At 36.8% G+C, this 25182-nt stretch overlaps 1 protein-coding gene across 1 annotated transcript in view; it reads left to right on the top strand.

The window, feature by feature from the left end:
• The window catches only part of LOC144970436 (guanylate cyclase soluble subunit alpha-2-like), a 201999-nt gene that overhangs the window by 128588 nt on the left and 48229 nt on the right, over positions 1 to 25182 (top strand). Inside the window, exons 3-7 of the mRNA XM_078910071.1 lie at positions 6216 to 6286; positions 9846 to 9973; positions 13158 to 13297; positions 15302 to 15889; positions 22159 to 22338. Of these exons, the coding sequence (XP_078766197.1) occupies positions 6216 to 6286; positions 9846 to 9973; positions 13158 to 13297; positions 15302 to 15889; positions 22159 to 22338 (1107 nt within the window). The remainder of the gene's footprint in view (positions 1 to 6215; positions 6287 to 9845; positions 9974 to 13157; positions 13298 to 15301; positions 15890 to 22158; positions 22339 to 25182) is intronic.

Genomic DNA, 25182 nt, shown 5'->3' with positions numbered 1-25182 from the left:
GTCTTAAGTACATTAGGTTGATATTAGACATGAAAGTTCAAGCCTTTGTTTAAAAAACATAACAAAATAGGTCTGTTTTTAATAATAAAGTACAAAAAGCACTTGTAAAAACTATTGAAAAAAGAATAATTTTATCTAATGACGAACAATGAATACCAAAAAAAAAAAAAAAATAGCCCTTGACAAAATTTACAAAATATATCATTTTCTATTTAAAAAATGGCAAATTATTCTAGCATTTTCTATATGATGTAAACGAAACTCACAGTTATTAAAAATCATCCCCTCAGGCACTCATTTGAACAAGACTTGCGTCATTTGTTAATGATAATCATGATCACGTGACCATTCTTAAATTACAGAGTTCCATCTATTATTTCCTGAAATTCGAGCCTATGGCATTTATTAGATGGAATAATATATTATTTCTTTATATCATCGTTCTCCTGTTACCCCCTTATCGTCTTATTTGTTTAACAAGCACCAAACGATATTATGTTGCAAACGGTGTTAAAAAATGGATGCATCAGCTCTGACGGAGTTTCGAATTCTAAACCCTGGTCCAAAAGTCAAGGCGACCCATCATGTTACAAAACAGTTTGTCAAGAATCAAGTGGAAAATGACGTTGTCATCATAATTAACCAGTAGATTTTTGACCAATCAAAACATGAAATTTGTGACACACACTCACACGTGTTCCGACAAACATAATTGGTTGTTTATAAACAGTAACGTGAATGAAATCGACTTCTCTCTGCTGATTATTGTTATTGTTTTTATACCATCAAATGGGTGACTAGTTATCACACGAGTTTTCGATCATATTACAAACGTTTAAATTTACAACATAGTTTTCTCAAGCGGTAGAACAGTGGGTATTTTACTTAAACACAAATCATCGATAGTAAAATCTGTGTGGTTTGCTGTGTCAACCAATCACTGCCATTGTCACATTATGACGATTGTCCGAGAGGCGTGGTTATCTACCTGTCTATTATTGAATACAATTTGAATATTATAATTGTACAAAAATATGTCATTCTATACGGAATTTGAAATTGCTACTACAAGATGAAGAATATGTTTTACTTAAGTAAAGCATCTTATAAACAAAGAGTAGTCTTTCAGAGCCATTCCACCCATGAAACCAACACTTGCTTGCTATCATTTAGATGGGACGCTAGTCTACCGTAAAATACGTTCCTCCCGATCATGCAGACAATGTTACCTAATCACTGTTCGGTGCAATGGATGTTTGGGGGGGGGGGGGGGGCAGAAAAATATTGTACTAACTTCAACAGGGATCTATCTCAGTCCCTATGGGTGTGAAAGAAGTGCTCTAGCAACTGGGCTATCGGACCCCAAAAGCAGCTTATAGAATGGATAGACCTTCCAAGTCTTGTAATTTGCAAATGGTCGAGGCAGTAAATAGACCACGATTGACTTATGCTCAGTTTGTGTTGGGTGCAACTTTCAGAAACACTTATTTGTCATCTTCTGGATATCTCTAATTTATAATCAAATATACAAACAGGAACAAATCTGGTGCATATTATGTTATAGCTATCCTAAAAAGCGATTATATAAAGGGGTTTTATTGTAATTGTCTCTATGTATATATATAATATATGTTTAAATTATATATATATATATATATATATATATATATATATTATATATATATATATGTGTGTGTGTGTGTGTGTAGGCGTGTGTGGGTGGGCTGTTTGTGTGTGTGTGTGTGTGTATGTAGATAGCATGCTCTTGGCTAAGAAGCTCATAACATTGCCATCCGGAAGTATAACGGACCAACACACAAAACTGTGTATATCCATGAACGTTTATTGTCAGGTTAATACAGTTTAGTGAGCATTACTCATAAACGCGGATGGCAAAAAACAATAACAAAGACCTGAGTGACGTCAACTAAGAACTATCTATAAATCACAGCGGTACAACGTGACCAGAATATCTGCATGTCAAGACAGTAATGATACACAGCTTATAAATTTAATCCATTAATTATAGGTAGATTAAAACGTGCCCTCGGTGCTCACGTTGTTGTGATGTCACATTAACTCGACGTGTACATATATGCAGGTCTGAAATCCGAACCCACTTATGGGCCTAGTGTAACATTGTTGTAATGGACAATATATTGCGTCATTAAAAAAAAAATCCATGACAACAATGAGCCCACAAGGAATTGGGTTATCAGACCTGCAAATAAGTGTACGTCGCATTAACTCTTTATGTACGGGCTGGTTTGATCGATTTTAATCTAACAGCTTGTACGTCATCCTACCAGTACCTTTTTACAAGAATAACAATAGCAGCGATGCGACCATGGCCTAATTCAGATTATATTCGCTTCGCTAATACTGCTCTGTAGTACTTAAAAAAATAATAACCCAAATACCTAAAATTTTGACCAGAAAACTCGTCCTCCAAATAGCGATCAGTGAAAATGCCCCTTTCCTTATCAGAGACTTGTTTGACGCGAGACTGAGTGATCACTGTGTGATTGAGTAGCTGTAAAATCTGGCGATAAGTACGATAGACTACAGCGTTCTATTCAACGGGTAGCAAATGCTAATGTCCGTTTCACTTCATAGAAACGGGGTTAAAATTCGGTTCCACTGGCACTATTCGAAAGTGAAAAAAAAAATCTAAAATTTCCGATTTCTAGTTATCTTAACTTTAAATAGACTTTTCGTCATCTGGTTCAACCCGAAATAATAATAATAATAATAATGATAATAATAATAATAATAATAATAATAATAATAATAATAATAATAATAATAATAATAATAATAATAATAATAATAATAATAATAATACACCTTTATACAGCGCTCATTCTCGTGTGAAACACTAGCTCTGGGCACTTTACAATTTAAATTATCAATTTGGAAAAAAAAAAGAAGAGAGACTTAGAGAACAGAAAATAATTTGAGACCTACAAGAAGCGTTGTTGACTTTAAGAGCATTGACTCTATGCGGATTCCACTGTATTCAAGTCCATTCGTTTTATGAAAATTCTAAATCATAGTGGTGATTTAAGAAAAATTATTATACCAGAAATGATACCAGATTGAGGCGATGGGTCAGATATGTTGCCAGCTTGGCATCCCGATATCTCAGTTGGTAGAACACTCACTTCACACGCAAATTGACCTAGATCGATCCCGGATGCAGTCGCGATGGTTTTTTTTCTGACCCCTCTCTCCAACCCAGCAGTGATTGGGTAGCTGGCTCTATAAGAAAGTAATTTTCGATAAAATAGCGTCCTATCTCAAGGGTAGCGAGAAATTGCTATTGTCCGTTTCACGCTATAGAACCCGGGATCAACTTCGGCTCCATGGGCCTATTTGCTCTGAAGGACTAATTTTGACATCTTTTTACAAACGGGGCGATGGGGAAGATGAATTTAACACTTCGTTTCAGACAATAGTTCACAAGAAGTATAAGATTTAATTTAGTATAAGATGTAACTCGCAACAGTTTTTAAGCTTGAGGAGACAAGCCACGACGAAGCTTCTGACAGTTTGGCTTTTTAATTATTCATCTGAAAATTGTCAAGTTCACTTCTATAACGCACTTTTAAGTGTTTGCCAGAATTCTCTTACTTCGTAAATTAATCGATCAAATGCAATAGTTCAGAGTAACGTGTGCTTGTTCGCAGGACTGATAACCCAAACTGTTTTTGGGCTCATTGTTGTAATGGAAATACATTTACACCAACACAAAATATTGTCCATCACAACAATGTTAAAATCAAGACCATTATTTTTTCTGTATCAGACTTGGAAATATGTGCATCTGAGTTTAGAACAGATAAAAAAAAAATCTTATAGCCGAAATATCCATTATTGGTGTGCTGTGATGACTTTATTTAAGTATTGAGGCAGCTGAATAATGCCTTTCTCTCTCTCTCTCTCTCTCTCTCTCTCTCTCTCACACACACACACACACACTGTCCCTCTCTCTCTTTCTCTCTCCTTCTATCTGTCTCCCTCTCCTCTCTCTCTCTCTCTCTCTTTCTTTCAATCACTCTCTCTTTCAATCTCTCTCTATCTCTCTCCCCTCCCTCACCCCTCTCTCTCCCTCCCTTTCTCTCTCCTTCTCTCTCTCTCTCCCTCCACCCTCTCTCTCTTTCTTTCAATCACCCTCTCTTTCAATCTCTATCTCCTGCAACCCCCCCCCCCCCGCTATCTCTCTCACCCACTCCCCCTCTCTCTCTCTCTCTCTCTCTCTCTCTCTCTCTCTCTCACTCACTCTCTACTTTATTCTTGCGTGAGCTGGATAGTGGGATCTTGTCCTCAATTTGCCTTACACGGACAAAACAACTTTTAAAATTTATTTTATTATATTTAGCCTGAAAAAACATTTACTTATAATATCAATCAATATACGATTAAAATCATCGTCAACTCTTAAACCTTAGATCTCTTTTCAAGACTATTTACCAAATTAAGGGTTGTCTTTATACTTTATCCGTCGATATTTGAAATTTAAAAAAGTCTGACTGAACTGACAAAATAAAGTGTTTTGTTGGTGAAATTCTGTGTTGTCTTCTTTTAAAGGAGTATCTGATAGTCAATAATTCAAAAAGGGTTTATTTTAGTCACCTTATCGAAGTACACTCGAGCACGCAGTCTTTTCTAGTCCCATGCATTTTGCATCGAGGCCCGTTCCCGAGAACTCCATGGCCTCCATGAAGCTTACAGATATTTCGCCGTGAAATGACCGACAAAGCTATTCTTTTTTATTTTACATTTTGGCCGAGAAAATTGTATCACAAAGATAGATGTATTGATATTTTTTCTTGACGCCCACTTTCAGACTTGCATGTCCCTGGTTCGAGTCCCGCTCTTGGCGGTGTGGTGCAAGATTTAGTTCTTGGAACCAATTTTCTCACCTTTTTTTCACCACAATCAGGTGTAAAGTGAGTAGATGGCTACAGGTATTGTTGTCTGTCGAGAAATAAGTTTTGTTATATCGTTTTACAGACGAGAGATCCTCGTACATTTTTTTTTGTAAACAAAATTATACAAAGGCATGCTTATAAAAAAAAAAAGATCCCCACCCCTACAAAAAAATCAAAACAAAAACAAGAAAATACAAAAAAAAAACAAAAAAACAACAACAAAAAACCCCCCACCAAAAAACAAACCAAAAAAAAAAAACAAACAACAAAACAATAAAAAAAACCTGACACCTCTGATTATATCTTTTATCATATTTCGTTAACAAATTTGGAATGACAGTAAATTATTTATGTAAATACATATGAGACCCCCCCCCCCCCCCCCCCCCCCCGCCCAGCATACACACTTGCAGTTTTCTTAAACGAATCAGGTTTAATCACAAATTTACCACTCCATGTAAGGACTTTTTTTGTGTTGTTGATTTCATTTCCGGTCTGAACTTCATTACACAACTCTGAAGTACTCTGATTAAAAAACACATTTTAAAATTTTGTTCAAAAAACTTGTCCTTCAAATTTCGATCGATTAAAATGACGCTGATCTTGTTAAAACTCTCAAACCTGGGACTTCAGTGAGTTGTTTTTTTACAAGATAAGCGTCACTTAAATTGATCGATATTTAAAGGACACGTTTTCTGGCAAAACTGTTTAAAAACGTGTTTTTTCAACGTAGGCAGTACTATCTACACTAACACTGACGTAACATCCGGGCGTGTTTCACCGTGATTTATACCGATGTTGGTGATAAACGACTTTGCCTAATGGTGGTCGTTCGTTGTTGAATAACTATCTAGGTTTTGACTCGTTTTACAAGCTTTTCTATAACAGTATTTATAAATATTTTAAACAGTTCTTACTGCGCGCTAATCCTTAAAATAATAACAACAAATTTACAGCGTGTCCATCGTGCACATATTTTCAGGTCTGATAACGAAACACAATTATGGGCTTGATTTAACATTGTTGTAACGGACATTTTTTTGCATTGGTTTGAGAGTATTTCCAGTACAACAATGGGCCCATAACTATTGAGTTATTAGACCTGTAAATAAAATTACGTTGAGCGTAACCATAATATATAACTACCGAACAGTGACTGATATTGTATAGCGCAATAGTCGAAAAATGTGCGCATAACAAGCACCATACAGATCTGTAAGAAAAAGATGATAAATATTTTGGTATCACTGAAAATAAATTCTTTCTCATTTTTCTTTTCAGGATTTCTACGTGAGACGAGCTCTCCAAACCTTCATCAACACAAAGAACCCACGAATCATGGAGACTTTACGGTAAGGAAAGCAATGATAACAATACGAATAATTGTGACCATCCTCTCAAAACGGTATAATGTCATTGTGGGTCTGGTCCTTTTAATTGATTTCAACCCGGTAACTTCCGTACTCATGAAAGACAAGTATTTAAAATTTTGGCCAGACAACTCGCCCTGCAATATCGATCGATTGAAATGATCCTCATCTGAGGAAAAAAAAACTCTCAGACTGCAACTTTCTGAAAGGACATAATTTACTCTAATTCACATTTTTCAAAATAATTCCTATCTCTCATCAATTAAATGTTGTTGATAATATGATACGAGTAATTTTTAAAAATGATGTATATCATGCCATGTATATTGTGCGCCTAGATCTATACTGGATGGAACGGGTGCCAAATAAATAAATTACATTATTATTATTATTATTATTATTATTATTATTATTATTATTATTATTATTATTATTATTATTATTATTATTATTATTATTATTAAAGTCCTTCGCAAGCTCCCAGGTTTGAAAGCTTTTTTGCCAAGACGAGATCATTTAAATCAATCTATATTTGAAGGACGAGTTTTCTGGTCAAACGTTTAAATATGTGTCTTTCTAGAGTGGGGCAGTTAGTTGAGTGGTTAAATAAAACGCATAGACTTAGGTTTTTAAAACTCCTGCTCATTTTAGAGGAATACTGGGTAATGTGAATGTTGCTTTCTGAAATAGGAAGAAATAAATAACCATGTGAAATTGAATATAAGCTTCAATTTAATAAACGAAAACAGATAATGTGGACATTTCGGGTTTCCCCTTTATCAACAAAACAGGATGAATGAAACACTACAGACAAATGAGATAATGTTGCAGTGGCGTTAACAACAACAATATTATCATTATTATTATTATTATTATTATTATTATTATTATATTATTATTATTATTATTATTATTATTATTATTATTATTATTATTATTATTATTATATATATTATATTATTATTATTATTATTATTATTATTATTATTATTATTATTATTTTATTATTATTATTATTATTGTTATTATTATTATTATTATTATTATTATTATTATTATTATTATTATTATTATTATTATTATTATATTATTATTATTTATTATTATTATTATTATTATTATTATTATTATTATTATTATTATTATTATTATTATTATTATTATTAATTATTATTATTATGCGAAGGACGGGTTTTCTGGCCAAATTTTAAAATACTCTGATTTCCAGAGTACGGCAGTTAACGGGTTAAACAGCCAACAACCTCTCACACTCTTCTATCAGTCCCAACTCCTTCAAATAAATTCCTTGGCCGTGTTTCCACTCTATATATGCCTTTCTCTCAATATATCTCCTCCAACATGTCTGGGATCTACTCTTTCTTCTTTTATCCTTAGGGTTTGAGATACCTCTTTTGTCCTAGGGTTCCAAACAAGTGCCTTATCCTTTGGGTTCCAAACAAGTGCTTCTCTTGCTATGTTATTTGGAGATCCTTGGATTAGTCTTCCCAATAAAAATAAATTCTAGTTAAATGTTTTTTGGACCTAGACGAGCATTGCTAAATATCAACGTCTTGTGCGGCTATATGGTCTTGTGGTATGACACTCGCTTTCAGATCGGAAGGTCCTGGGTTCGAGCTTAGTTCGGCGTATAGTTGAGTCCTTGGAAAAGACTCTACTGACATTCTGTCACCGAACTCAGGTGTAAAATGAGTACCTGACCGTTAACAGCATTGCCCGAAAAAAATGTAATATCGCTTTCCAGGCGTCATGTCTCATTCTACTTGTTAAGTGTTGCTGTTGGCTAGGGACCCATTGTAAAGCGCTTTGAGCACGTTTAGTGGATATTGCGCTATATAAAAGCTCACGTTTCTTTTTTTCTCTCTGAGATTTGTGTTCCATTTATTTTTTTTATCTTTATTTAAAAATAAATGAAGGAAGTGGTAAAGGGAGATATATCTGAATGTGTGAACAAATGATTTGGATTGGGTAGGGACTTGGGCGATGATATTTTTGTAATATTTGCTACAAACATACTCATATACTAATATAATTTGAAATACTAAGGATGGATTTCGTTTTCGATAGTTTCACTTTGTCAAATAACGAAAAAAAAAATAGACCAGAAACTGACAATCAAGTGTAAATAGAATAGCATAAATATTTTCTCAAATATGTTCAAATAAAGTGTGGGCAATGTTAATTCTGTGTTCCCTCGTTTTCGACGCAAGCTGAAAGTACATTACGCTCAAGCAATTGCTATTGTCCGTTTCACGGTATAGAAACCGGGATAAACTCCGGCTCCATTGGCCAAATGGTTCTGAAGGACTACTACTACTACTACTACTGCTGCTACTACTACTACTACTACTACTACTACTACTACTACTACTACTACTACTACTACTACTACTACTACTACTACTTTTGTGGCTGGCTAATGTTACAAAATCGACCTTTTAGAAAATGCGGCTATATTGTCTTTTGGTATGACCCTCGCCTTCGTGTCGAAAGGTTCTGAGCAACGCATAGTTGAGTCCTTGGAAAAGACTTTTTACTTACATTCTCTCACCGTACTCGGGTGTAAAATGAGTACCTGGTAGCTAATTAATACATGTTTGAAAAAAATTGTACTTTCACCTTACAGGCGTCATGTCTCGCCCTACATGTTTTGTTTTGCTGTTGGTTTAGCGACTCCTTGTATAGCGCCTTGAACACCTTTAGTTGATATTGCGCTATATAAAAGCTCAAGTTTTTTTTAACGCTCAAGTTGTGCTGGGTAGACAGGGGGAATCAGTCTCGCACCTAACTCAGGTGTAAAATGAGTACCTGGCCCTTACCATGGTTGTCTCTGTCGAAAATATTTGTAATTTCCCCTTACAGGCGTCATGTCTCGTCCAACATGTTATTTGTTGCTGTTGGCTAGAGACCCCTTGTATAGCGCCTTGAACACGTTTAGTGGATATTTTGCCATATAAAACTCAAGTTTTTTAAACTAGCACAACCTCCGATTTGTTTAGTTTCCCTTTTGGGGAGCAGGGAGGGGAATGTCCAAACTAAACCACTTGGGCCAACCATGATGACAAGATATACTATACTACGTAAATTTGATTAAATAGCTTTGACGCTAAACTCAGATTTTCCATGCTTTTTTATTATATCCTGTGCGGTTATGTGGTCAAGTGGCTTTCGGATAGGAAGGTCCTGGGTTCGAGCCTCGCTCGACGCGTAGTTGAGTCCTTGGAAAAGGCTCTCTACTCACACCCCCTCACCGTACTCAGGTGTAAAATGAGTACCTGGCCGTTAACAGGGTTCTGTTTGTCGACAAATTAATGTAATATCGCCTTAAAGGCGGCATGTCTTGTTCTACATGTTACGTGTTGCTGTTGGTCAGGGACCATTTGTAAAGCGCTTTGAGCACGTTTCGTGGATATTGCGCTATATAAAAGCTCAAGTTTATCCTCAAAAGAAAGTTTTCTATCAATCCACGAAAATGGATGTCAATATTTCTGAATCAAAACATATATTTTTCTCATCTTCGCAGCAACGAATCAAGTTCTCTATTCTCTGAGGAGTTGCTCCAACGAGGTTTCAATGACCCCAATCTTCGGCACGACCCAATAGAGGACTCAAACTTACTCGCTTTGACTGCAGAGGTGGCCAAGAAACTAGGTGAGATTTTACATCATTGAAAGCGATACATCAATTCATAACATCGTTGTCAAAAGTCAAAATATACCAGGCGTCGACAACAGTGCAGTGCTGCAAGTGGGCTAGGATGAGGTGAATTTCTTTAGATTAATACCGCAAAGCGAGACCAGTAGAACTCCAAACCGGAACTTTCACGGCACGTAGTAGCGAATACCATTCCACAGTCCAAATCTGCCCTCTGTCTTGAGCAGTTGTGGTGCGCATGCGTTGTGATACCATTCACTTGATAGTCAGAAATTAGCAACTTTTAAATTTTTTGGCTAGAATTTAAAAATATATCTAGTCTTATTATTGATAATCATGAACTCAGATTATCCTCAAATCTTTAACAAAATACTGAAACTAAATTACTTTTGTTCACTCGATCGTCATCGTGATTCATGATAATTGAAGGTTTCATCGATATATTTAAAAAGATTTATATCTTAAGATATTATTCTTTTTTTTAAATTGACCATAATAAAGAAATGCGTGTTGCCAGTGAGAGCAGTATCAGCGTCTAATGTTGCTCACACTACTAAGTTCTGACGATCGACCCATTCAGCAAATTGTTTACCGCAATCGTCGTGCACTCGCAAACCTGCCCGGAAGCTTCGTCACAACACACCGTTCAACTAGATGCTCTGCGGTTTCGGGTTCGATCCCTCGTGGATTTCCGACCTTGACGCGGTGGGCGAGCTTGAGGCATAAATGGAGATCCAACCCGGTGCCCGAATGGCCCCGGCCATCCCGGGACCACACAATTATGTTCAGTGAGAGGCAGATTTGTTATCACAGAAGATAATAAAAGATCGCGTGACCAACGGTTCGTGCCATGTACAACTCAGGAATTCGATTAAAATTTGGTCCACATTTTTCATGACCATTTGTAAATAGCAATTATTATAAATGACATTCCCTCCATTTCCTACCACGCCCAATCGGTCATTATTAAACTCTTTCTCGGTAAAATTTGACACTAGCGATTCCTCACACCTAATATTATTGGGATGATACCCGTGTAGACGGTTGCTATGTAAAATCTCAATAGGATTTGCAATCCGTCGATTGCTGGTGTTTCCAATATTTTTTAATAAGTTCTCGGTTGTGTTCCTTTTCTATTATTATTCATTTTAAAAAATTAATTTCATATATTAATCTTATTTTAACCAAGCCCCTCCCCCAAAAAACAAACAAACAAACAAACAAACAAATAATAAAACAACCAATATAATTGGTGCAAATTTTTAAAAAATCTTTTAAATTAAAATTCTGATCCGAATAGTAGACATGACAATAAATACTGCTTCGCAAAATCCCAGATTTGAGAGTTTTTGCCAAGATGAAGGTAATTTAAATGGATCGATATTTGAAGGACAAGTTTCCTGGCCAAAATATTTAATGCGTGCCTTTCAAGAGTATACGGTAGTTCATTTGTTAAATATTAAACAGAATGAGTATCCTGACAGGTCGATTGATGCTTGGCATTTCCTTACAAGTTATTTTCGACATGACACATCAACTTACAAGACAACTTTACTAGACATGGGGTAAAAATAATATTTGGTTAACCCAAATTGATGCTATGCGCTTAGGTAAAATATTTACATCCGCCAGCCGGGTATACCGTACCAACACAATAAACAATTTGTTATCTTGAACGTTTATTGATACATTGCGTTTATTAAAAAAAAAAACTCATAACATCCGCCAGGCAGATATGACATTATGCCAACACACAAAACAATGCGTAACCTTAAATGTTTACAGTCTGATTAATACAATTTAGTGAGAACTACTCGTAAACGTAGCTAGCTAAAAACAATAAAGACGCGAGTGACGTCAACTTCATTCTATCTCTATAGATAGAACGAAGATGACGTCACTCAGGTCTTTGTTATTTTTATTTTTTTTGCCATCCGCGTTTATGAGTAATGCTCACTGACCTGTTTTAAACCGACTATAAACGTTCATGGATACACACAGTTTTGTGTGTTGGTCCGTTATACTTCCGGATGGCAATGTTATGCACTTCCTAGCCAAGCGCATACTATCTATAGTCTGATTGATATTATTTAGTGAGTTGTCCAAATGTGGCTGTACTATATAAAAGCTCAAGTTTTTAAATTTTATTTTTAAAAAACAACATTAAATTCATCTCCTTATTTATCCTTTCATCATTCTTTTTTATATTAATGCATCTATTAATTTAGTGACTCGTTTATTTTTATCATCATAATTTAAAAAAAATAATAACACCCATTAATTTTTTTATTTATTTTGCATTGACATGACTTCAAATATTATATCGACCAGTGTTAAATCAAACACCCCGAATCTATTGCTGATGGAAAGAAAAAATGGCCCCTTTGTTCAACTGTCTGTTTCTCTTGATCAGATCCGTCACTTAGTTATCACGCCTTTGTTATTCGCCTTGGAGAGGGATCGAATCGGTTCCTTTCACAAAAAAACATCTGCCCTTAGGGCGTGGAGTGCCAGATATTCTATTGAATTCCTATAATGTAATTCCCTAATAATCCCTTCTGTTGAATATCCTTTTCATCTCTGGTTTTTTTTTCAACTTTTAAGCTCTTCATAATATCTCAAATTTTTTTTCTTTCGAGAAATTCTAAATCTTGCAAAGTTCACAAATGCTAGTCTTTAACTTGCGATAGTTCATTTATTATTTAAAGGTATCGCATTGCCTGAAAAGGGTATAGGGAAGGGGGTGAATCTGTTGCAAAAATAATGAGGTTTTAACTTTAAAATGATAAGAAAAGTGAAATTATCATATTGTGAAATTGTGGAGCAGGCACTGGTGTAAGACACAAATCTGAAACGTGTGTATGAAACAGTGCCAGACAAAGCAAGAATTAAAATACAAGAATAAAAACCATCCCGAAAATTCAGTCAAACTTGACTGGGCATCGAACCTAACAGGCGTCATGTCTCGTCCTACATATTCAGTATTGCTGTTGGTTAAGGAGGTCTTGTAAAGTGCTTTGAACACTTTTAGCGGCTATTGCGCTATTTAATGCTCAAGATTATAATTGCTCAGGTTTGAAGCCGCTCTTAATCGCCATGAGCAATTTTCATGAAATGTTTCGCTATATAAAAACTAACACACGTTTTATTATTTTTTGAAATTGTATCTATTTGATCATAGGTCTGGAACCCGAAGCGGTACTGCGAGGCACAGGTCAGGAATACTTCAAGCTCATTCTAGCCGATTACGGAAAAGCTCTCAGAATGTTGGGCAGTGACTTATTCGACTTTTTCAGCAGCATTGACGGTCTTCAAGAACTGGTGAGTTGACAAAAAGGAACAAAAGTGTGATGTCAAAAACTGGTTCTAATCTCATTGGAAGTGTAAGACCACTCCTCCACAGGACTGGATACATACTTTGTGTAATTTATCTTCTGGTTTCAGAGTGATGGCATCTTATTTTCTAGTCTAAACAGATGCTGGTCGTCAAAAAAGGTCATCCATTCTCGCTTTTTTACGTCCAGTAATCTTAAGAATTTGCCTATACGTTTTGCGACTAAAATAGTTATTAAATCTGACTAGGACACAAAATAATGATTAACCGACCCCCCCCCCCTAAAAACAAAAACAAAACAAAACAATACGAAACTAAACTAAACAAAACAAAACTAAACAAAAAAAAAAGATGAAACATTCTTTCTTTTGAACATTGCTCTAGTGAGATTTTTTCATTAAAGTAACAAATAGATTGAGTCCAATTTCCTTGAGATGATAGGAACAAACGTTTGGTTGGGGTTTCACCTCTCAAGAATTTCTTTCTTTCACATTCAGTCCTTTCACTTTGCTTCGATGTTTACGAACTGGGAGGTTAATTTTGATTATAAGCTGTTGACCTATTTTCATTTCTAGATTTCGTGGGGATGGATAAAGGGAATTTTGTTATTACTATTTTTGTAAATCTCAGTTTACTTTTTCTAGTTTATTCCGACATAATACAGCATTGTTACGATGGATACAATCATATATATATAATCGGATTCAGATGTATATAATATCTTGACTTTTTATTCTGATATTCGATAAGGCCATTGGGGAAATTAATGGCTAAATATATACTTTACCAATAACAATATCATAATAACAGATCATTTTACACAGTATTTCTTAATCTTAATTTGCTTGAAATGTCTATCTAAAGATATTTTTTAAAAGATAATTTTAGATATTTTTTTTGGTTATCTAATCTTGATTCTCTGCAGCTGATGGGAAAGCCCTAAGGCTAATAGAATGGAAAATATCCATATTTTTATCTGAATGTACATAATGAGAATGCCAAATGTAAAAAGAAAAGAACTATTCTTTGATGTTCTGTCAAAGCATCCTTTTTCATTTTAGCCAGAAAACTTTTACTTCAAATATCGATCGATTAAAATAGCTCCAAACTTGTGAGAAAAGTATCAAAGCTGATATTTTAAAGAAATGCCAAGTTTGAAACTTTTTGGCAAATTGGATGTCATTTTAATCCAATGATATTTGAAGTAAAAGTTTAAAGCCAATTCTCGGGGTTTTTGTGTCAAAAAACGGAAGTATTCAGATTACAGCTTATAGTATTATTGCTATGAGGGATTATGAGAAATGAATCCAGTCATTAGGATGTGCAATTTTGTTTTGTAAGAAAAATATCTTATCATTTACCCGAGTAAGATTTCAAAGCCGTGAGGCCCACCTCAGAGCCGGAGTTTATCCCGGTTTCTGTTAATTTGAATAGGGTTCAACAGCCGTGACGCCACTTTACTCGTCATGACCCATAGCAATTAGTTCTAAACTATCGGAACAATGGCGGACGCCATTATCTCCATCACCGCCCTTATGAAATACTTCTACGACGAGCATAAAAGTGTATCCAGAGGAGAAAATCATTATAAATCTGATCATGTTTTGACTTTTATACATTTTGATCACATGACAAGTGAAAATGTTCTAGCCAGCATGAAGAAATAAAAAGTACCGATTTTCTTTGTTTACAACCTAGCTGCTGGTTGCTAGGCGGACATGACATCAGACTATTGAATCCTATAGACAGTTGCATTACGTTTACATGCCAATATTAGTATGGGATGCCAGTCTACCCAACGTACTTTTTCGACAAATCTAGCAGATATAGTTACCCGGTTACTACAGGGTGAACAGAGGGGTCAGAATGAATTTGGATTGATTCTGTTTTCTTTGCTTGTGAGGCGTATTCCCTAGCAACTGATTGATAATAGGAATAACGACTCAAAACTTTATAAAAACTTAATTCATTATTTTGTTTACAAATTCCAGGTAAAATCGTCACCTCGTTTCTGTGACCAAACCCCGCCCTCCTTCCGATGTGAATGGACCCAAGAAAACAACGCCCGACAACAGCTCAATCTTCACTTTTATTCCTTCAGAACGTCCATCCTCGCCCTAATGGCGGGCATAATCGAATCCGCCTCCCAGTTCATGTTCAACTCCAATCTACACGTCCAAACCTCGCCCAGCCGCGACCCGTCATCCCCTCACAACATCTTCTACATCACCTCCGCGATCAACAACAACAACGAAAAAAACCGCCAAAACAGTCTTTGCGAGGACAACCATTCAATGTCCAAAGACCCGGCCCATTCTAAAATCGGGGTCAAGACTTTTTGTTCCTCCTTTCCCTTTCATGTCGTATTCGACAGCCACTTACAAATCACCCAACTTGGCTCATCTCTGGCCAAAATGATCAAACAGGAAATGGCCACAAAGGGACGTGGTCTCACATCATTTTTTGACATTATCAAACCTGTGGTCAAACACAGTTATTCGGCCATTTTGTCACATGTCAATTCCAGTTTCCTTGTGCGCCTTAAGGAATTAGAATCCGGGAACCACAGATTGTCACAGGTAAGAATTATGAATTGAAGTGATATTTAGATTGTGCGGCTATGTGATCTTGTGGTATGACACTCGCTTTCGGATCAGACGATCCTGGGTTCAATCCTCGCTCGGCGCATAGTTGAGTCCCTGGAAAAGACTCTTTACTCACATTCTCTCACTGTACTAAGGTGTAAAATGAGTACCTGGCCGTTAACAGCGTTGTCTCTGTCGAAAACAATTCTAATATCGCTTAGCAGGCGTCATGTTTCGTTCTACATGTTATTTGTTGCTGTTGACTAGCGACCCCTTGTAAAGCGCTTTGAGCACGTTTAGTGGATATTGCGCAGTATAAAAGCTTAACTTCTTGCTTAGATTATCTATTTCTTGTGCAGTACTAGTGTAATTCCCATTAAACGATTGACGTTGAGCAACCCCCCTCCCCCTTCAACCAGTGGATTTCTAACATGTGTCCTTTCCATTTGTGTTCTTGCTCAGGAATGAGACCATCTGGATTTGCCTGGGGTGTCCCCATAGCTCAGTTGGTAGAGCACTCGCTATACCCGCAAAGAGATTGAGATCGATTACGGATTAAGTCAAGATTATATTATTCTGACGCTCCTCTCTCTCTCTCTCTCTCTCTCTCTCTCTCTCTCTCTCTCTCTCTCTCTCTCTCCCCCAGCCTACCTCCTTTCTCTTATCGGGTAGCTGGGTCTGTTAGATCTGTAAAAATGTACTTTGCAATAGACTAGCGTCCTATCCAAAGGGCAGCAAGCATATAATATTGTCCGTTTTACGCTATAAAAAGCGGAATAAACTCCGGCCCTATGAGCTCTGAAGGACTATTTTTCTTTGTTGTCTCTTGTTAAGAGAGAAAAAGTTGGAAGTGTGATGATAATACTTTGTCATTGTAAATATACTCTCCAATATAGATTGCTCGTATATTTGCTGTCTGTTTTATATTGTTCGTTTTAAATCAATTTAAGTTTGTCTATCTTAGCTGAGATCCTTGGACAATGCCTGTGTGGAACATTTAGATGGCTTCAGACTAGCCAGAAGGATATATGATGTTGCTCTTGATTCTACTACTTATCTATGTTAAACTTATCTCTCCTCTTCATATAACCTTTTAAGAGCTTTAAAAAGAAAGAATTAAAAGATGTATAATTCCCTTTCTTTATCCCAAAGGGGGAAATTTGTCTCTAGGGTCTATTCCAAGGGCAGACTGGAATAATCCAGGCGTCAGCCGCGGTGCTAAGGCGAGGTGACTTGCTCAAGGCCGCACAATGTAGCGGGTATTCAAACTCGGTACCTTTCAGGTACCAAACAAAGACCTTACCGCTGAGCCACGTTGTCCCATTATGTGATTCATCTGTTTTCTTTACCATCCTATCATCTTCGAAATGACCAATGAGTAATGCAATCGCCATTAAATCTCTGAAAAAGATAAGGGGTTGAAAGAAAGACAGAAAGAAAGAAAGAAGGAAAGACAGAAGAGAGAGAGAGAGAGAGAGAGAGAGAGAGAGAGAGAGAGAGAGAGAGAGAGAGAGAGAGAGAGAGAGGACGAACGCACTATGCACTGAAAGGTTTCAAAATTCAGCCGAAAACAAAATTATTTCCTTGAGGATCCAAATCGGATTAAGGTCTGTAATAAAACAAAATAAAAACTCTCTGTCCCTCCGCCGTATCCCTAACCAGCCAGCCTCCTTCCATTTTCTTGTCATGTGTAACTCATGAACTACAAAGATGTAATGGCAGCACGTCTGACCGGTAATCAGAAGGTCTGATGTTCGATCCTCAGTCGAGGTAGACTGATTTTTTGGGATGCTTTTTTTTATCTTGTATTTTTCTTTCTTGCTTGGTCTGGTTCCTTTCATACACACTTGTTCAGATCTTGAACTACAAAGACATCAGATTTTACTGTTTTTTTCAAGACAGCAATAAACTTGAATGCGAAAAGGACTCCAATGAATAACCAACTGTATACATTGCAGGCGCTGCTCTTTTAGTGTAAGAGTTTATAACTTGATACAGATAAGGGCAATCCGGTTTTCTGTCGGGAATATCTAGATAAAGTGAATTAAATCCAAAATAAAACTTATCAGAATAGGAATTAGATCTACATCTTTTTGAAATGGATATAATAAAAACAAACCAAAACACACTTTCTTCAAGAAACGAATTCATTTTAGCCAATTTAATAATGTAATTGTATAATTCAAGTTATAGGATCAGTTTGATCCGACACTTGAAACCCAACTCGTCAAACCGGTATTATATCGGGAAATTCGGACGCTAAAATTCGTAAGCTAAATATAAGACGGGAAATTGGATTAGGTTTATGTCTCTCAATGAAGTTATAGGCTTTACTTCTTGAAGTAACAAATATTTAAAATCTCACATTTTTGTTATTGTTTACTTTAAAATCACTTTTTGGTACCTGATTCGTCTTGACATATTACCTTTAAAAGACGATTGGTCACATTGCAGACCATCACTCAATCAACACAAAAGAAATTACATACAATAAATATAAAGAAGGCGATGTAATATCGACGAAAGAGCATTACACTCACAGTGTTCTTATCTGGTTACTAGGGACTCCGTGAGATCCGTGAGAACCGGTGAACGGATGAATTAGAAGACTTCCGGTTAGACGGCCATGTTGAGTGTTCCGGAAGTGGGGTCTTATTGTCTTAAGGCATGCTGACAACCAACCATTGCGGTGAATGAGGGATGTGAGTGGGTGGGGTGTGAGAGATTGCAATATAATGGATATAGATGATTTGATTTCAGGACTATTCAGGCGGTAATTTATAAAGGAATTTTAATTATTTCAGTTGATGATTAATGAATGGTGACGATAATTGACCCCAGCGGAAGTGTCTGTAAATCTATAAGACTTACAATAGAATGCATTGTCTCCGGAATCAATTGATCTTGTCAGTTTTCTATTACTCATGGTTGAGGTCACTCTTTGTCTTGAGTCAATACATTTGTCTGATAAACTATGGGGTTGTGTGATATAGTCTGACAGCGCTGTCCCTGTTGATAAAAAAATATAATCTCATCTTTGTTATCCCACCTCCTCTGATATATCAATTGTTTGATGTTGATTTGAAACACATTGCAAAGTACTTTGAATGCATTAAATTGATACTGTGCAATGCGCTATACAGAATATCACGTTTTAAAATAATTTGTATTCTAAATAAACACAACATCCACCTCAAGCATCTTGGCTTTACAATAAACTTGATTCACAATACACAACGTCTCACAACACATTTTGTTCACAATAAACTTGGTCTTACAACACATTCGCTTCACAACACATCCATCTCACAAAGTACTCACCTCACAAAACACGCACCCTATAACACACATGCCTTAGAACACACTTGTCTCACAACACACCCATATCTAAAGTACTCACCTCACAAAAAACGCACCCTATAACTCACCTGTATTAGAAGACACTCGTCTTGAAACGCACTCGTCTCGTAACACACTCACCTCGTATCTCGTTACACAGTCATCCCCGAAAAGGGCTTGCCGTTGAAGGGTTAACTATTGACACTCAAATCGAATATTGATACGCAACTTTTGTGTTGACAATTCGATAGTTTCGGAGTTCGAAGTGTTTAAATCAATTCAAGTTTATCCCAACAGGAAATAATAATATTGATAATATTATTACTGTTGAATGACCTAGGGCAGTATGTGGGGATAGGGAAAGAATGAGTGAGTGAGTGGTTGAAGAGAGAAAGGGAGAAAGAAAGAAAGAGGGAGAGAGATAGAGATAGATAGATAGATAGATAGATAGATAGATAGAGAGAGAGAGAGAGAGATGAATAAATATCTGACCAATAAATGGATAAATGGGAAGAAATCTGATTTTAATCAAGAAAACAAAAGACTGAAAACATGGCCAAATAAAAGCAAATTAGACCTTAAAATTAGATTCTTGTTTATCTGCTCATTTGTTTAATAGGTCTAGTAATTATTATACGAATTTGATACGAAGAGTGCTAGCACAATGTTCCATCTCATTCATTATCATAATAATTATCATCATCATCATCATCATCATCATCATCATCATCATCATCATCATCATCATCATCATCATCATCATCATCATCATCATCATCATCATCATCATCATCATCATCATCATCATCACCATCATCGTCATCATCATTCTCTTCTTCTTCTTCTTCTTCTTCTTCTTCTTCTTCTTCTTCTTCTTCTTCTTCTTCTTCACTCTCCTCCTCCACTATCACCACCAACTCCATCTTCTTCTTCCTTGTTCCCATTCATGGAAGTCACGTGCTGATCACCATCTCGTGAAGAAAATCCAATGCTTTTTTTCCTATCTCCATTGTGGATCTCTAAAGTTCTAGAGGATTTGGTGAGGTTAAGCGGTAGGTCTTTGTTGATCATAGAGTAGGCATCTTTGTACCTAAAAGTATCACAATCTCCAGTTGAAGAAGTTGCCTTTGGCTCATGCCTGTATTCTCCGGTTTCAGTTTAGTTTAAGTGTTACATGAGTCGCTTATGTCTTATTTTATGACCAAACCTAAATGTGGTCTAGTAGGGTACTCAGAGTATGGGCTGTAGATCATTTTTGAGTTCTTGTATGAGCGCTGGTAAAGACCTTAATTTAATAGGACAGCGTGGCTCAGCGGCGTACGGCCTTTGCTTCGTACCCGAAAGGTATCGAGTTTGATAACCCACCGCTGCGCTGTCTGGCCTTGAGCAAGTCACCTCGATTTAGCTCGATTTGCGGCGCTTCACTGCGATTGACCCCTGGTTTGTCCCAGTCTTCCCTTGGAATAAACCCTAGAGACAAATTCCCTCCTATGGGATGAATAAGGGAATTTTTTTTTTCATCATCTCATGTGTACAATAATTACGTAGACTCTGTCGGAAAAAGAATGTTTACTATCGCCATATCCTTTCCATGTCTCTCGTCCCACATATTAAATCAAGTATTGCTATTGACTTTGCAGCTAGGAACACCAGTATTAAACGTTACTATGAAGCATTAAATGTACAATTAAATATACTTGCTATCCTTTTGATAGGACACCAGTCGATTTCAAAGTACTTTCCACCAGTTCTAAGTGATCAATGCCAATCAGTGTTGAGTGGATATGGAAATCAAATAAAATATTGTCTGGACCCGGAATCGATGCCGGTCCATTTCTTTTTCTTCTTCTTCTTCTTCTTCTTCTTCTTCTTCTTCTTCTTCTTCTTCTTCTTCTTCTTCTTCTTCTTCCTCTTCCTCTTCCTCCTCTTCCTCCTCCTACTTTTTCTTCTTCTTTTTCTTCTTCTCCTCCTTCTTCTTCCTCGATAGACCCCATATTGTCTACATGGTTAAATGCCAAGCTATTGAAGGAACGCCATTGTCTTCTTTATCTCGGTCAGAGCGTGGCATTGGTAAACTCTTGGCCTGACACTGACCAAAAAATGACGTCAAAATGCTAGTCTTTGGCCACAAAAGAAAACAAATCTTTAGTTGTATTCAATAGTTCAACCAATGGGACCACTTGTTTCCATGAGCACTACTAACGACCACTCATTAGGCTTTGCAAAAACCAAATAATGACGTCAAAATGCCAGTATTTTTGGGTCTCAGTGTCAGGCTATAACTTAACGATGGCTACGGTTGTATTCACTTGTTTCCTTGAGCACTACTTAAGACAACTCACTAGGCGGTCCACAAACCTAAAATGACGTCAAAATATGGGTCTTAGTGTGTTTTAATGTCAGGCTATTTGGTAGCGATGGCTACGATCAGAGCTTGACACTAGAACTTATAGTTTGGCGTCATTTTTTAGGTTTGTGAAGCGCCAAGTGAGTTGTCGTTAGAAGTGTTCAAGGAAAAAAGGGATACCATTGGTTGAACTATTGAATACAACTCACGATTTATTTTCTTTTGTGGCCAAAGACTTGTCTTTTGACGTATTTTTTTGGTCAGTGTCAGGCTATGCGTTGATGATGGCTACGGTCATCCCATACAGTTAAGTTTGTAGAGGTGTGGTGCCAGGTCAAAAGTCCTCTTTTGTTCCATACTTTGGGCAGGTCTTGTGTGCGTCCTCTTCTCCTTCACCACAATCGCACATGCCTGTTTCTCCTATTTTGAAAATCTTGTGCAGGTGGTTCAGGCGATTATATCGTGACAGTAGCCTAACATTTGTGACCTCCCTTAATAAAAACAAAAAAACAACAGATATTTTGTCTTGGTCTCTTCTAGAATTCTGTATCCTTGATTCAATCTCTCTCCTCACCAGAGCCTGGAATTGAAGGGGCAGATGTTGTTTCTTCCAGAGAAGAACTCCATAATGTTCCTGGGATCTCCCAGTGTCGAGAAGCTGGACGAATTGATGGGGAAAGGTATTTACATCTCTGATATCCCCATCCATGACGCAACGCGTGATGTCATACTTGTCGGAGAACAAACCAAGGCACAGGTAAGAACGATACAATTTTAATGGCCGTGAGATATTGTATATATATATATATATATATATAATATATATATATATATATATATATATGTGTGTGTGTTGGTGTGGATATGTGTGTTAAAAAATTATCCATCACTAATAAATTCAGTTTACAAAGAAATTAAAGTTTAAAAAAAAATGAAACCTCCTCTTAACCTCGTGTTGTGCCAAAAATGTTCAAGAATTCCAAACGAAAAGGTGCTAGAACCCTGTCTTATCTTATGGACCTCCAGTTTCTGAAAAGCTCAGAGGCTTTGGAACATTGATCCGATTTTCTATTTTATTAAGTTAAAAATAAACAAAAAAGAAGAAGAAAACGTCCATAGTCATCAACGACAAGAGAAATGCCTGATCTGGGTCCCGGGGTCTTTTCCAAATACTCAGTTCCCCATCGATCATAGTGGGACCTGTACCACGGACTTACAGCTCACAATAGGTAGAATGAAGTTGACGTCATTCGGGTCTTTCTTTGAGTAATTCTCTCTTAACTGTATTATCCAGACTATAAAAGTTCATGGTTACACAGAGTTTTATGTGTTGGCCCGTTACAATTCGGGATAGCAATGTCCACTAAAAGTTCTTAAAGCGCTTTAGAAAGCCTCCAAACCAGCAGCCACACTAAACACGTAGGACGAGACATAACGCCTGTTAGGCGATAATACAATTTTTTTCCCCGACAGATACAATGATATTAATGGCCAGGTACTCATTTTTACACGCTGTACGCTGAGAGGACGTGAGTAAAGAGCCTTTTCCAAGGACTCATCCATGTGCCGCTCAACGGGACGCGAACCCAGAGCCTTCCGATCCGAAGACCACATAGTCGCACAAGAGAGGACTCTCTTCAATCGACGCCGTCCACCACTCCTTTTGAGGCTTTAGAATAATAAGATGGCACAATAATCCGATTTTCTATTCAATTAACTTAAAACCAAAACTAACATAGTTATCGACCATAACAGAAAATGCTAGAATTAATCCCTAGATGAATAAAGATAACGAGGAAGATGAAAACGATGATTTCGATAACAATGGTGACAGTAATTAAAATCCTCATCTCTGCATTATTCTTTCTTTGTTGCAACAATAGAAACCGTCGTTCTTGATAGCAAAATCTTAACTTCTTTCTTCTCCTTCTTGTCCTACTCATCTGATTCCTACTCAGTCTAATCCTTTCCCACGACCTTTCCTAAAATAGTGAGCATGTTTTATCTAGCGCAAGCTATATTGGTGACAAATTGAGAGCAGGCACAGGTCAGTACTCTAAATGTGCTCAAAGCGCTTTACAAGGGATCCCTGGTCAACACCAACATTTATCATGTAGGACAGGACATGATGCCTGTTAGGCGATATTATTACAATTTTTTTTTCTGACAAAGACAACGCTGTTAACGGCCAGGTACTCATTTAACACCTGAATACGGTGAGAAAATTTCAGTAAAGAGCCTTTTCCAAGGACTCAACTATGCGCCGAGCGATGATCGAACCCATGACATTCCGATACGAAAGCGAGTGTCATACAACTTGACCACATAGCCTTTCTTGCTTTGTCTGGCACTCTTTCATACACACTTGCTTTATTAATCGCAAGATATATTATGCGAGGTCATTTATTACTTTGAGTACTATTAACAACAATTCACTTTTCACATGGACATTGCCGTGTAATCTGACGTTATCATTTTTATTATTTTTTTTTTGGTATAGATAGTATGCGCTTGGCTAAGAAGCTCACAACATTGCCATCCGGAAGTATAACGGACCAACACACAAACTCTGTGTAACCATGAACTATTATAGTCTGGTTAATACAGTTTAGTGAGAACAACTCACAAACGTGGATGGCAAAAAACAATAACAAATGCCTGAGTGACGTCATCTGCATACTATCTATAGTGTCAGCTGAGTGGAGGCGTAGACATCGTTCACTTATAGATAGTATGTGCTTGGCTGATAAACTCACAACATTACTACCCGGAAGTATAACGGACCAACACACAAAACTATGTGTAACCATGAACTTTTATAGTCTGGATAAAAAAGTTAAATGATAATTAAACATAAACGGAAAAAAAAAACAAAAAAAAACAAAAACAAAAACAATAACAAAGACCCGAGTGACGTCAAGTTCGTCCTATCTAAAACCTGACACGAGAACCAACTAGGACTTCTAGTTTGACGTCATTTTTGAAGTTTGTGCAGTGTCTTGTGAGTTGTCTCGTCGCCATCGTTAAGTTATAGATAGTATGCGCTTGGCTAAGAAGCTTATAACATTGCCATCCGGAACACACAAAGCTATGTGTAACCATGAACTTTTATAGTCTGGTTAATACAGTTCAGTGAGAATAACTCACAAACGCGGATGGCAAATATAACAACAAATGCTTGAGTGACGTCATCTTCGAACTAGCTATAGCCTGACACTGAAACCCAAAAAGACTGGCATTTTGACGTCATTATTTATTTTTTTTTTTTGCACCGCCTAGTGAGTGTCGTTAGTAGTCCTCATGGAAACAAGTGGTCCCATTGGTTGAACTATTGAATACAACTCACGATTTGTTTTCTTTTGTGGCCAAAGTGGCATTTTGACGTCATTTTTGGTCAGTGTCAGGCCGTGGCCTTCGTAAAGTTATGGCCTGATACTGACCAAAAAATGACGTCAAAATGCCAGTCTTTTGCCACAAAAGAAAACAAATCGTGAGTTGTATTCAATAGTTCAACCAATGGGACCACTTGTTTCCATGAGCTCTACTTACGACAACTCACTAGGCGGTGCAAAAACCAAATAATGACGTCAAACTGCCAGTC

The sequence above is a fragment of the Berghia stephanieae genome, chromosome 4, assembly GCF_034508935.2.
Source record: "Berghia stephanieae isolate SIO BIC M18660-M18661 chromosome 4, UCSD_Bste_1.3, whole genome shotgun sequence".
NCBI classification, from domain to species: domain Eukaryota; kingdom Metazoa; phylum Mollusca; class Gastropoda; order Nudibranchia; family Aeolidiidae; genus Berghia; species Berghia stephanieae.
Note: the sequence above shows the minus strand (reverse complement) of the source record. Positions and strands in the feature narration are given on the sequence as shown.